The 15,161-nt window shown below is 44.4% G+C and overlaps 1 protein-coding gene across 3 annotated transcripts in view; it reads right to left on the reverse strand.

Moving 5' to 3' along the window:
* ARMC2 (armadillo repeat containing 2) overlaps positions 1–15,161 on the reverse strand; it is a 171,180-nt gene that overhangs the window by 155,698 nt on the left and 321 nt on the right. For 2 of the 3 annotated variants that reach the window (XM_025211402.1, XM_025211403.1), the window contains exons 1-3: positions 14,842–14,928; positions 3,111–3,361; positions 2,218–2,290 (exon numbers count right to left, since the gene is read on the reverse strand). In XM_025211402.1, coding sequence (XP_025067187.1) covers positions 2,218–2,290; positions 3,111–3,361; positions 14,842–14,874 — 357 coding nt within the window. In that variant the 5' untranslated portion in view covers positions 14,875–14,928. Of the gene's footprint in view, positions 1–2,217; positions 2,291–3,110; positions 3,362–14,841; positions 14,929–15,161 lie in introns of those variants that run through there. The other variant, XR_001358542.2, reaches the window with a different exon arrangement.

A 15,161-nucleotide genomic window follows, 5' to 3' on the forward strand; every position in this document is an offset into this window, starting at 1 on the left:
GAAGTCTCTATTTTGATCTTCAAAGCTCCCCAGCTGACTGATTCTAGGCACCCAAGGGATCATTGCCATCCCCTTAATAAGCATAACCTCCCACAATTATTACATCCCATTGGAACAATAAATTCTTTAAGCAGTAGAGTTTAACTCCTAAGAATGAGAAATTTAGGACAAGTTTAGCAAGTCCAGTTTATTCAAAAGAACTAGATTTAAATGATGGAATCCACTCTCACAAGAGATGCTAACAGCTATGAACCTCACTACTTAAAAGCAAAACCTATTTCTTTAACTTTGTGAAGATAGAATTAAGCAAAACTATCGTGCAAACTAATCAAGGTACTGATTTCACAAATTAAGAAATAAAGACTTTGACTGGGTTTTTTGGGTTTGTTTTTTTTTATCTACACACGCTTGGGAAACAACCTGCACTACAAATCGGCTACATAAGTATCTAAATAAACCATGACAATATAGTGATTGCAATTACTGTGTGAAGATGACTTAAACATCTATTTTAAATATGTAAAAACTACGCAAGTCTGTAAAGTATAATCAAATTATTTAATTTATATAAATCAAAACAATATTTTTATAAAAATTGCAATAGTGCAAACTTTACTGGAAATGGACACTTCTTTTAGAATTTCTCTAAATTGTATGGGCTCTAAATATTATGAATCAGCGCGAAATTTTATGCGTTACTGAAAAGTGCTTTTATTGTAACCTGTGTAGTGTACCTTGGACACTTTAATATATGTTAAATGCCCATAACTTTTACAAAACTATAAGATGAAAATAATTCAGATTTTTTACAAGAGAAGAAAACAATAAAAACATTTCTTCCAGGTACCTTTAATTTTAAAATGTCACATTTAAATGAGCTGCTACTACTATGCACTATAACAGGGGTGGGTAAAATATGGCCACCAGGCTACATCCAGCCCACGGAAGGGCTTTGTCTAGCTCACGGTGGGTCCCTTGGTCCCACCTGAATGAGGCACCACGGCTGGGAGGTACGGAGCAGGTGCAGGCTGTGCTAGGACTGTGTACTGTTGGTGGTGGCAGGGGAAGCACCATAGGGTATGCAGGCTCTGGGCTGTTGCGGGGCAGGGGTTGACCAGCTCAGGGGGGCGCCTTCCAGGGCTCCCATGCACACCCCACATATACTCACACCCTCCCCCTTAAACCCCACAACCACACCCTCCTCCACACACCCCACAAACACCTCATCCACCCACACCCTCACCTGCATGCCTCTGGCGGGAGCCCCGCTCACATCACCCCCCACCCCCCACAGCCACTTTCCCCCTCCACATACCCCAGAGTCCTGCAAAAACCCATACCCACACATCCTTACAAACCCCCATACCCACCTACCCACACACATGCATACCCACCCAAACTCTTCCCCACACCCCACATAAAACACACATCCACACACAAGCCCTATACCTACCTCACCCATACCCCCCACACCCCTCACAATGTACAAGAGTAAGACTTCATTTTGAGCTATTATGCAATCACTTCTATGTATACACAGTACAAACACAAGTCAGGACAAATTTTTTTTTAAAATAAAATTAAAATATTATTACGGACATTCAATTTTTAGTACATAATTTGGTTTTATTCCGGTTCCAAGATGGCAAACCCCCTTCCCAAGAGGAGTAATTCCAAGGGCAAGGAGAGGGACTTTCCAGTGGCAAAGGTCAGAGGTTAGGCACAGGACTTCTGATCCTAAGATGGCGACCAGGGGGCAGGACCACCCTTGCAGCCCTCAACAGCTCTCCAAAACTCTTTAAGCAGCCCTTCACCTGAAATAATTGCCCACCCCTGCACTATAAGCAGATGACCTACTTCTAATTTATTTTTCAGGACCAATGCCATTTGCAGCCTCTCTTTCAGTCATCTTAAAAATGAAAATAGAGGGTCAAAATTTTAACATCTCATCTTTCAAGCACTAAAGCAATTTTGTTGTACCTGGAGTTAGAAGGCTACACTCTAATATAGGTAAAAAGTGTTTTCTTCTTCATTTTAGGGGGAAAAAATAACAGTTCATAAACCAATTGTATTAATCTCAAATTGTACATTTTCACCTCTTCTAGTGAACTCTCAAAGCATTGATTTAACCTATTTTTACAGTGTCCTTTTATAACAATACAGTAGGTGGTACATGTTCAGTATTATATAACATTCTTTTTATTTAAAAGTACTTGCATGGTCCAGTGGGCTGAGACGTGCACCAGAAATTGGTCTTGATTCACTAGATTCAAAACTGGAAGCATGGAGACTGAGATAAAGAACAGAAACAGAACATTAACTCAGACTCAGTTTTGTTTTCTTGCAGTGGGTCCATTCTCTTCCATCCCCAAGCCAGTGAAGAAAGGGTACCACATCTACAACATTATTCTCTTTTTCTTTAAATCTTACAGATTCAATTGGGATGTCAGGCCAAATGGCTCATTAAGGCTGAGGGAGGAAATCAGAGGACTGTGTGGCACATTCTTGCTTATTCTGCAAACAGATACTGTAATATAAATTAATGCTCCTCACAAAGGTATAACCCAGCTGGAATTCTCTCTACAGATGCTGCAAAGTAGCATAAAGTAGCATCTAAGATATGACAGTGTAACTCTTGCAACATGCTGTTCTGCTGGGGAAAGGGACTGTAAGAGATGGCTCCTACCTTTGAGGCTAATAGCTCCAGTGCCTGTCAAGGGAGGATCATGCTTTCTGTGAACTACTTTGGGCCACAACCCCAGCTAACCAGAAAGGAAGCTAACAGGTCATTCCATAATAATTCAAAGTAAAAAGTTTCATAATAAAACTTTTTCTTTTTTTTCATTAAAAAGGAGGAGTTGCACAGCAGAGAACATTCTCTTACACCATTCTGTACATGCAAAATTGGTACAGACCACTGCTAGTATTAGTTCCAAGCCACAGGAACTTCCTGCACACACAGATTAACATGGTCAATGAGCATTTTTAAAACACAGGAAAGGATGTAATTAACAGCAGAAACTAATGCAGGAAAAAAGGACCATAAACATAATTACAGAATCAAACCTCTTGCTGCTAGATTATATTAACAAACCTTAAAGCCTCTATACCTAAAAGCAGAAGGTGGTCTATCATCAGGAGTTCGTGAAGATGCAGATCCAAAAAGTTTCCTTTGATACTCTCGAGGTGTAAGTGGCCTTTGAGTTCTTAAAGTTCTTAGCGCATTTCTCGCTTCATTTATAATCTCAGCGCTGGTCTTCTGCCTAGGCACAGAAGGCCTATAAAATGGGTCTGGCGTATCTACATTTTTATTCTTTAAGGACTGCATTCTTCTACAATGTAGCTGACCAGACGCTGTGCGCTGCAACAGAAAACCAAGAAAAAAAAACAACAACACTTTAAGCAAGAAATGTTTATGGTATTCATGAATATTTAATTATTTTTTTAAATGTTTTAAGAAATAACATTGGAAGCCAGGGTGAAGGTCTCAGATATCTCACAGAAATCAATCTGTACCACTGGAATTCAGCGATATTATTCTTCACTCTCCTATTGTCAGTGGAAAAAGTTGAAGTATATAGTGTTTTTAGCATGTGGAAAGGGATTTAAAAAAAACAAAAAACAAACAAACATCATCAGGGACTACCGTATTTTCAAGGCCAAACAAAATAGCATTCTGATGTCAAACAAAGGCTTATCAACCAACATTATAAATATTCAGAAGCTGACAATTCAATAAATAATAAAGCTGTTATTATAATAAAGCAGGAACAAGACAAAGAGCATGTGAAGAGAGACTTTCACAAACTTAGAAAATTAACAATACATGGTATCAGTTTTATCAAGTACTCCATTCTAACAAGCTAGAAGAGGTATTGCTTGTCAACGGGAAATGAAAACTATATACAGGAAAAGACAATAAATCTTATCTTTGTAAGAAAACACATTAACACATTATATGATGAATTATCAACTCAGACTGCCAGAGTTTGATCTGATTGTGCACCCTTAGGCTAGAAACAGACTTCACCTTTGTGTCGCCATAACTATTTTTATAATGGCCCAAAGCAAAAGCAAATAGACATCCATGCCCTTCGTCATGCCACAAATATCTTCCATGATTGCCTTATCTGTGGGTCGGAAGATGGCTGATGAGGCCTATTTGGGACTGACAGACTCTACTGAGCTCAGACATCTGTTTCCATGTGGGGTGCGTGGAACTGGATTTTTATTTGGTCTGTGACACGCTTTTTTGCTGCTCCCACTTTTCCATCTGTTGTTGTCATGAGGTTTCAGAGTACTAAGATCCCTGCAACAGACTTTTCCTCCATTTGGGGCAGTCCTGGGCAATAGTCTCCCATGAATTATGAATACTGCATTTTTTTAAGTTGGCCTTGAGGATGTCCCTGAAACGCTTTCTCTGCTGTCCTCTTAAGCGTACACTTTAGCTGAGCTGCGAAAATAAAGCTTGCTTCCAGAGTCTGGAGTCAGACATCCGGATGAGTTGGTTGGCTCAATAAAGTTGATGCCAGATGATCATTGCCTCAATAATCATAGTGTTTGTTTGCAGGAGGATGCTAACTTCCCACTGGATTTGAAATATCTTCTGCAGGCAGCATCGATAGTACTTCCCCAACAACTTTAGATGCCTCCTGTACATTGTCCATGCCTCAGCTCCGTTCAGCAAGGTGGGGATTACACCTGCTTGATAAACCATGAGCTTGGTTTGGGATCTGATGTCGCAATCTGTGAACACCTGTTTCTTCAGACATTCAAAGGCTGCACTTGCACATTTGAGGCTATTTGGATTTCTTTGTCTATGTCAGCCTTCTGCAAGAGATGGCTTCCAAGGTACAGGAAATACTCAACATTTTCCCGAGTGTCATCATGGATCTGGATTACTGGAGCTGGGGACTGTTCGTTACAAACTCGTTGGTGGAGGACCTTGGCGTTAGTCCCATCTTCTGGTATGCTTCAGTAAAGACATTGATGATTGCCTGAAGGTCTACTTCCAAGTCAGCACACACTACATCATCAGCATACTGAAGCTCAATGATTGTCATCAGAGTGGTCTTGGTTTTGGCTCAAGAGACAGCTGAGGTTAAACAATTTACCATCCCTTTGGTAGTTTAGCTCCACCCCAGCTGAAAGCTTGTTGGTGGACAGATGCAACAACATGGCAAAGAATATTGAGAAGTGTGGGAGTGATGATGCAGCTGTGTTTAACTCTGGTTTTAACCTCAAAGGGATCTGTGACAAATCCATTACTGAGAACCACCACTCGCATACCATCATGGAACAGGCAGAGAATGGTGACAAATTTTGGTGGGCATCCATACTTCAGAAGGATTCTCCACAACACTTGGCTGACAGATTCAAAAGCTTTTGTGAGGCCAAAGGCGGCCATGTAGAAAGGCTTATGTTGTTCCCAATGTTTCTCCTGCAGCTGGCAAGCTGTGAAGATCATGTCAGTTGTGTTTCTTGATGCCCGAAACCCACACTGAAATTCTAGGAGGAGCTCTTCAGCAAGCAGAAGGAGACAGTTCAGAAGGATTCTCACAATGATCTTTCCTATGATTGACAGCAGGGTGATCCCTCTATAGTTTCCATGGTTGGACTGGTCTCCTTTCTTGAAGATGGTCAATCATGGAGCCCCTGAGGTCATCTGGGAGTTCCTCATAATTCTAGATCCTTAAGATGAGGGCATGAAGCAATGATGCAAGCTCCTCTCCTCCCTGTTTTAAGATTTCAGCAGGGATTCCATCCACTCCAGATGCCTTGTTTCCCCATCTGCTTGATGGCTTTCCTCACCTTATCAAGGGTTGGAGGGATCCCAAGATCTTCTCTGACTGGGTGTTGCAGGATGTAGTTTAGAACACTCTCATCAACAGCAGAGACTTGATTGAGATCTTCAAAATGGTCCTTCCAATGGGCATTGATGGCTCCCCTTTCCTTGATCAGGTCTCCTCCATCCTTAGGTCTCAAGAGGGTTGGTCCCTGAGTGCTTAGACCATAGATGGTTTTGGTGGCACTGAAGAAGCCACGCATATCATGGATGTTAGCCAGATGTTGAATCTCCTTAGCCGGGTCTTCCCACCATTTGTTCCTCATATTGCGCATCCTCCTTTCAACTTCTGCCTTGGCTTGTTGGAGATTCAATTTATTTTTCTTGGAGGAGTTGGTGTCATTTTGCCAAGCACAAAAGGCATTGTGCTTATGATCAATCAACTGTGCTGCTTGTTTGTGGCCAATGTCTATTTGCTTTATGGAGGAAGAGCTCAGGCAACCCAGAACTGCTCACACTCTCCAGGAGCACTGGGCAGGCATTTCCACACTCCTCAGGTCCCACACTCCCCAGGAATTCCCAGGCAAGATCAGGCCTCTCAAACCCTGGAAGTGCCTGCCTGACTTTCCCCACTTGGAGATACTTGATGAATTTATGGAAGTGATTTTTACAGAGCCACCAGTCATCAAGAGAATCACTTCCACAAATTCATCAAGTCTAAGACTTAATATATTCATGCAACTCTTTGTAGAGACCATCAGTTTTCATTTTTCAACAACTATCATAAACTCCATCCAAGTCAGAATTCTTTGTTCCTCAAAGTAGAAATAAACTGTGTATAGTTACCAAAGGGGAGAAAAACATTTTGTCATGGATTTTCACTACTGTGCACAATACAAGCAGGTAGCTTGAGTCCCCTCATACAATCTATGATTAAAAGCCAATAGCAGAAGAGACTGGAAGCTGCCATCTAGCGTTGTCCAAAGTTGAGTCAAAAACTCACTTCCCTACTCTAAGTCTCATTTACCTTCTTCTTGCTTCTGCTTTTCAAAGCCTCTCTCCTGCCTTCTCTCTAAGACCCTCATATGCTTAGAAGTCTCCCCATTAATATTTTCCAAGCTTTCCCTTCCTCCCTACCCCCTGCTATGAAACTATTTCCAAGACCCCACCTCTTCTGTAAAGTGCTGAAGCCATAATAACCATATGACACTTCTTCCATATGGTACTATAGTAAGATAGAAATCTCTATTAGGGGTGCACTGATAAAGATTTTTTTGGCCAATACCAATGGCCGATTATTAACCACCCATACTGATCCAATAGCCAGTATGCAGCCCTGTAGCTTGGCTGGCAAGTCTGTGGTGGGGGGGCATGGGGAGGGGCAGATCGAGGCCCCCACAACGAAGGAGGGAGTGGGGCTGGGGCAGGGGTAGGCACTGCCCAGCCTGGGCGGGGCGGGGTGTGGAACAGAACCATGGGCAGCTCATCCAGGGTACACAGGGGATGGGAAGGGGGCGTGGCTCCTTGCTGCTGTGCACTACCCTGGGGGAGGCATGGGGGCATGTGCCACCTGGATTTATGCATGGGGCAAGGGCAGGCTGCCTGTTGCGGGCTCGGGGCCAGGGATTGTGCTGGCCTCTTCCCAGCAGGCAGGCTGGACTGAGTCTGCGCTCAGGGTGGGCAGCGGTGGCACTGGGAGGGGGGGCTACAGCGAATTTTGGGGTGTCTATAGCCCACCCCTTGAACCCTCCCCAGCACCGCCCCCGCCCTGCCCTCCTTGAGCACAGCCCTGGCCCAGCTGGGAGAAGGCAAGCGCAGCCCCTAGCCCCGGGCCTGCAGCAGGCAGCCCACCCTTGCTCCATACACAAATCCAGAGAAGCACATGCCCCTGCCCCACTCCCTCCCTCACCATGGGGGACTCGATCTGACCCCCCATGCCTCTTTCCCCCCCCAATACTGGCCAGATGCTGCTTTTCACACTACCAGGCTGCCTTCCTGGCTGCGTGCAAGCTGCAGCTGCATACATGCAGGTGGCATTTATCAGTGACATTATTGGCTACACCAATCAGAAAAAGCTGATTGCCAATAATGTCAATTTTCCCTTTATCGGTACCAATCTGATATGGACTGGTATACCGGTGCACCTCTACTTATTATATTTATGTAATGCTATAACCACTTTGTCTGCTCATGGCTCAAGAGGCAAATCCAGACCATTTCTCCACAGGCATGGAGAGTCATTATATATTCTAACTGGTATATTTCTACCACACAAGGGAAGACTGAATGCTACATAGCAAGGTTCTCTTGCCTGGTGCAAAGCTTTGCTTTCAACTACCCACGTCTTGCACTGCAGCATGCAAGGAAAAGATTCCATCGGTGGATCAAGAGAGACAGCTTCCCAGCACCAGTGTGCTTAAAGGAATTTAAAAAAGCTAAAACTGGAAATCTTACTGTAGTTAGAAGTCATATCCAAGTTCTTACAAAGCACCTGCTTTTACTGCAGCCACACAAAGCAATCTGAGATCCATTTAACTGCCTGCTTTATAATGTGACACAAAGGAACCAACTAAGCAGCTACTCTAAACTAGCCTCTTTGGAGCTCAACTTGCATGGGGAGGCAGAAGGTTTTGGGCCTTAGAGTGCAAGTCCTTCAGCCTAAACAATTTATCTGGCATATTTCAGTTGCTGTATTCACCTGAATCCAAGATGACTTTGAGTTTAAGATGACTCCCCAATAATTAGATTATAGATACGGAAAATTTATAAAACTTATCATTTTCTATGTCTAGCATCTAATTATTGGATAGTTGTCTTAAACTGGTCCTCCCCTTCACTGCAGCATGGCAAGCAGTGGTGGGGGGGGGCAGGCAGTAGGAGAGTCCAGTGGCCTGCATATCCTTTCCCCTTGCTGCCTGTCTCCACTGCACACTACTTTCCCACCCCCAAGCTTGCCCCATCCCCTGGCACCTGCCCCTCATCGTCCATGGCTCCACAATGGTTTGCCTGCACCCTCTGGCACCTGGCTCATCTTTCCACTTCTTACAGCTCCAGCTCCAACCCCAGCGTAGCACACAATCGCTCTGACCCCAGTCCAGCCATACACCCACAGCCCAAAAGCTGGGCCAAGGCCACTGCCACTATTGTGTGGCTGGGCCAGAGCCAGAGTGTTAGTGGTGGCAGGGGAGGACTGTGCAGGCAGCAAGAGGAGGCAGCAGTGCAAGATGGAGGGAGGGGGCAGTGGCTATGAGTCCAAGCAGGGACCAGAGTCAGAGCACCAGCTTATTAAATGAGGGGAGGGAATGATGACTTCATCTTGGATTTGAGTAAATATGGCATGTAAAACATACATGGCATTAACAACATTATATTAAGAGGTTTCGTCAGAAATGCAGCCCGAAATGTGAATTAAATGAACATTTCTCATCTTCCGCTTATCTTTATGTTTCCTATTGCATTAAAAAGTTTTATATCACATCTTAATGAATATTCTAACATTACAGGTCTCTAGCCACTGAAGAACTCATTTCCTTCAATCTTTAACATCCTTTAAGTTTTGCTCTTGAGATATAACATTTTTTGGATTTTATTACCAATTCTCTTTAATTAACAGGCAACTAGGGAGAGAGAATCATTTTCTGTGGAACAGCACCATGCTGGTCTGTGACAGCTTCTAATTAAGTTTGTCAAATCTACTTTCAATTATAAATTGTTCATCCTTGAACTTTGATTATTGTAGAGACACTGACCTCAATTCCATAGCTAGGGCCATAACCTACATTTTTTTGGAGGGCTCTTTTTTATTTTTTTTGCCTTACGTGGCGGGGGCAAGGGATGCACCGAGCCATGGGGATCTGGCGGCAACGGCAAAAGCCCCATGCCACCAAGCCCACCGACGGCAGAATCACCACGCTGCCATCAATGCCGGCAACCCTGCAGCACACTGAGCCTCGGGAAGGGGACAGCAGGGGCAGAGTAGCCACGTTGCAAACCATGCCGGCAGTGGCACAGCCCCCTGAGACCTGGGAGCAAGGCGACGGGTACACCGCTCCACAAAACTTACTAGCTACACAGTAGCATCCCACGTCACAGCCAGCTGGAGCCCCGTGATAGGATGAAGAAAAAAAGCCAGCGCTGGCATGGACGCGCTTTGTAAACACATGCTGGTGCCAATTTGCTGGCCGGAGCAGCAAGGCGGCTATAAAAGCCCTGTGCTCTGAGCCAACAGGGGGACTGGAAAGAAGTCCCTAGCAGCCGAGGGCAGGCTGCAGACACACGGCAGAGAGCCAGAGGTAGAAGGTTGGTGGCAACCCCCGTGGGGGGAAGCTGCCCCAACATGCTGGCTCGGCTGAGTCAGTGGTCATATCTGAAGAGACCTGGAAGCCTTACTGGGAGGACCAAGAGAACGATGAGACACCAACAAGACTGAACGAGAGCAATGACTGGTAACAACACTGCTATCATGCAACACCACAGAAACAATGGGCTGGCGCTAGGTGGGGTGTAGATGAGGTGGAGCCCCAAGATCTTCGGGCCTGCAGGCAACCTTAGTGATATACCACTGAACAGGGAGCAACAGCAACTGCAAGATTAGATCAAAGACATGGCAGGAAAGAAGCTTTGGTGGTCACGGTAACTGGTGCCAGGGGCAAACTGTCGGCCCACAAGACCACGGATGGCTCAGGGAGACTAGAAAAGGCTAAGCGGGGAGCCGCGGACAGGCACAGCAAGTTACACCTTACTTCTCAATTTGTTTGCTGCTTTCAACTGGTTGCAATGCAGCTACATTCTGAATCTCACCGAGTGCAGGTTATAAGCAAGTCATCTTTATTCTCTGCTTCTATTTTAGACACTCTCGTGATGGACAATCTAAGTATCACGCAACTGCTCAGTTACAACTGGGCCCATAAAATGTCATCTACTCTCCAGCTCTCTTAGTTTGAAATAATAATTCAAAACTAGTAATATTAAGAACTTAGACCACATGCCAGGCCCTACAGATAATTCAGCCCTCATCCTAAAAAATTACAATCTAGGTTAACAGTCACTGGACTCTTCCATCTGCCTGAAACCCTGCTGACTTCAGTAGACCTCTGCCTCGTTCATCCAAGTTAATTCTACTGCAAGACTTATGGCTAGCTGCATAAGTGCTTGTAACAAAAAAAAACATGAATACAGGAAGGATGAGGGGAACAAGGTAAAATAATGTGGTTACATTAGCTAGCTACTGTGCGGTTTGATCTTAACTTCTACCTACCTCCAGTTCTTGAATGCTTGCAGCTCTGCCCGTTTCCATAATTTTTGTAAAACCTCCAATCTATTTTCGTTTTCTTTTAGAAATGCTTCCTCTTTCCTCCTTTTAAAAAAGAATCTCAGTACTATCCCTACCATTTTAAACCACTACTGCTTTCCTTTTTAAATTACAACAATTATGCAGAAAATGAAATATTCCTTGGCTAGCCCCAACTTGTCCTTCCCTTGGCCCAATTACTGCCACTTCTCCGCAAGCAGTTGAAGCCCCTATGACAAAACAAGATAGTTACAAATTACAATCCGTCCTCCTAAGGCCCCAAAGGAATGATCCATACTGCTGCCTATAGAAAGGCTCTATGAGCCTTCCACAAGCTGCTCCCTAAGAAGGAAAGTTATCAGGTCAACAGCAAAGGAAAAGTGGTGTGTGCTCTGCCCCCCAGGTCCAGCACAGTTAATTTCTGGGAAACTGGAAGTAAGCAGTGAGCCTCTCCAACCAGGAGCCACTACCTAAGATGGATTTAAAAAATAAATAGATAAAAAAAATCAACAACAGATTTTTTAAATTTAAATTGGATTTTTATATTTTTATTCCCATTATAATTAAGTTTTCCTTTTTAAGAATAAACCATCTTAAAATTAATTCTGAATTTAATACAGCATAGGATAAGTTATAAATTTAGGTTTCTGGCTAGATGGTCTTGCCCCTCCACTCAGGATCAGACTGATTTGGGGCCAGGAAGAAATTTTAACCCATGGTCAGATTGGGGGTTTTGCCTTCCTCTGTAAGAGGCATGGCCCTCTACCTGGGATCTCTTGAGTGTATAGTGACATTTCATAGAAGCAGGACATTGAATGCTATGGTTCCCCTGCTTTACCTGTGGCAAGTTAGGGTGTTATGTCTTGTGTTGTGTCAGGGTTGGCAGTAGTCTTACTAAGAGGTCAAATTATTGATTGTATACAATGGTTTGGATAGGGATAATCCTGCCTCAGGCAGGGGGCTGAGGGGGTCCCTTCCAGCTCTACTTCTCTATGATTCTATGACAATTTAAAAAATAATCTCAGTAAAAATATGTTGTCGATGAGCCTCTACTTAAAACTCTGGAGCTCAAGACTGATTCTCTTCTGGATAAAAATGAGGTGGAAAACCTCTAACTTTTGACATCAAGCTTTAAACATATGGCATGATATTTCATATATTAGGGGCTTGATCCTACAAGGGATTCAGGGTCTATACTACTGGATGCAAAGGATCAGCAAAGTCATCTCAGCTGTTGGAACCTGGCCTCTGACTTCACCAGACCCCATCATGTGTAGTACTTGATCAGGATGATCCACTGAGCCCACCTGAATAGCATCAAACTCTGCTTTGTTGTACCTGAGTTCCAATTAGCTCAGCACTCAAATTATGAATATTTCTGATTCTGAACCCATAACGGAGGCTTATTCTCCAGCTCATGGAAAACCAACCATCTGCTCAGCAACTAACAACCTCCTGCTTCTGAATGGTTCTGGGTTCTTCAGTGAAATGTTCCATCTTGGTCCTTTGCATATGTACTATGTTAAGTTTATCTTCTCAAGTGCCTATCCATATCTCTATACTAAAATACTAGAGCAGGGGGTTACAATAATAGAAATAAGGGGGAGGGTTTGGGGGGGGAAGGGGAGAAGGGGAAGTGGAAAAGGGTATGATGGGTTATGTCACAGGGAGAAGGAGGCTTGGTTTGTTGTTAATTTCTGTTCAATGGGGAGAGAAGAAGCGGAGTAAGGAGCAGTGTGTGCAAGAAAAGGACCAAGGCTGGGCTCAAGACAGTGTAGGAAAAGGAACAACAATCTATGAAGCATAAACTAGTTTTGATTTCAATACCTGGAAACTGGAGGAAAAAATCTACCATGGCTGCAGGTTGCAAAAAAGACCCTATTTGGGAATACTTTCAAGAAATTCCGGTACCACTGGGAAAAAGAAACGTGTGACAAATGTAAACAGTGCAACGAAGAGTGCAAGGTTAATACTACTGTTTAATAAGTTAGTTAGTTGAAAATAGACATCATGTTTTGATTTTAAAAAGGTTTCTGTATCCAAGACATTAAAGTTTTGTTTAATACAGTTGGAGTGCTGGTTTGTGCCATCTTACTGAAGCTGGATATGAATATGAGCAAAAAGTTAATAACCTAGTGAAAAAGACTATTTATTTCACCACTTTATAGCATACTAAAAGACAGTATTTCTAACAGTCCAAATATCTTAATATTAATTGTATAAGATATTTGTATTATGAAGTTTTACGTTACACTTAGACCATATTAAATATGTGGAACGTTAAATTATGTTATAGTTAAGTTGCTCGTGACCCCCCTGGGGGGTCGCAACCCACAGTCTGAGAACCCCTCCTGTAACCAATTGTGCATTAATGGTTAATGCCATGGGTTTGTCTGCACAGCTCTGACTCCAGGCTGGAAGGCTGGAGAGCAGGGGCATGGCTATGAATCAGGATACCTGGACTCTATCCCTGCTCTGGATGAGAGGGGGAGCTTGGAGTGGTGCATCTAGGGATGCTGGAGGACTTAAAATTGCTCATTTTATCTCCATGGAGTAGACTGAAGCTTCCTGGACACGAGCTATGCAGCACAGCTCAGATTTAACCATCACCTGACACGGCATAACTTTGAAATGCTCAGAAAGCGCTTAGCATGAGTTAACAAGTTTTAGCTTTCAGATGCTTACTTTTTAAGCACCCTTAGTATGGTCCAAGTGTAATGTGCAGTTTCATCCCGAATTTCAACTGCACTTAATAAGTAATAGCTGAGCATGTGACAATACCCTTTCCTCTTCCAAAAGATTGCTCCTCTGGTCTTATCTAACACCCTTCATTTAAGATAAAAGCAGCAGCAGCACAGGATCAGAGAAGTGCAAGTATCTTTATAACCAGGGAGCAATTTAGCATAAATCAGCCTGAACCTAAAAGTCTTGGTCTTAAAAAGTGAAGGGAAAATTCCAGGTGGACAGAAGGCCAGTCTGGAGGTGACAATCCGTCACCTTCAACAAAGTCCAAACAGTTTCACCAGACCTATAGGTAATGAACTGGCCCAGGTAGACTAGAGAAACAAGGGCTGAATCACGGGTCCCCTCCCTCTTGAAAGTCCTGGTCCTCAATGCCTGAATCTGCCAGCTCCAGGAGACAGACAGTTTCCACAGCAGCCAACTCCCAAACAGGAGTTCCTGTTCCGGTTCAACCGGTTCTCCCTCCCCTTACTGGGATGTCATCTATCAACAGCTTTTGAACAGAACAGTTGGAGAGGTTTCCTCCAGCATCCCTAGACCAAGAATGATGAAAGCTGGGGAGAATAATGGGTAAGTGATAGATTTCTGCTGAACAGTGCTTCTTAACCTTTTCAGATCCTTGGAAAACATCAACTCCTGGCTTTCCATTGGTTTTTTATGACAGAAAGAAGCCAGAACAATGCTTCTGTTATAAACTCTGAAAACCCACAATAGCTCAAAACATTTTTAATGCTACAAATTCCTATTTGGGTCCATCTGTGTTGGCACACCTAAGAGCACTGACACTGCCAGGCACCCCGCGGCACCCTCAAAAGGCTCCCAAAGCACTGCAGGGTGCCCTGACACCCTGGTTGACACTCACCACTCTAGGTGGCCCCACTTCAGTGACCCTCCCTTCCAGCACCTGCCACTGCCAAGGTCACAGGTGGGATACCAGGCACATGGCTGGACCGCTGGTTCCACCGAGCACTTCTGGCTCTTGTCATCTTCCACAATCTTAAAAACACCGTCCCCAGCCTCTTACCAGGAGCTGGAGGGGGCATTGCTGCTCTGCCATCTCTTGCACTTGCACACCTGCAGAGGCAGGACATGGAGGGAACCCCAGGGGACACCCCCCCTTGCTCAGAGCAGAGGCCCAGCGGTGCTGCAGCACTTGGCTAGGAGACACGCCAGTAAAGGGAGCGATCCGCGCCGCTCAGCGGCGCCGCAAGGGTTAACACCGGGGCTGGGGGCAGGTCCATAAGCCAGGTGCCTCCGACCTCCTCCGCCAATCAGCGCATTCCCCCCTGCCGGCAGGACCCGCAATGGTTTGGTCCAAACCGGCGGCCACGCCCCGGGCCGCCT

The sequence above is a fragment of the Alligator sinensis genome, unplaced genomic scaffold (genome assembly GCF_000455745.1).
Source record: "Alligator sinensis unplaced genomic scaffold, ASM45574v1 scaffold962_1, whole genome shotgun sequence".
NCBI classification, from domain to species: domain Eukaryota; kingdom Metazoa; phylum Chordata; order Crocodylia; family Alligatoridae; genus Alligator; species Alligator sinensis.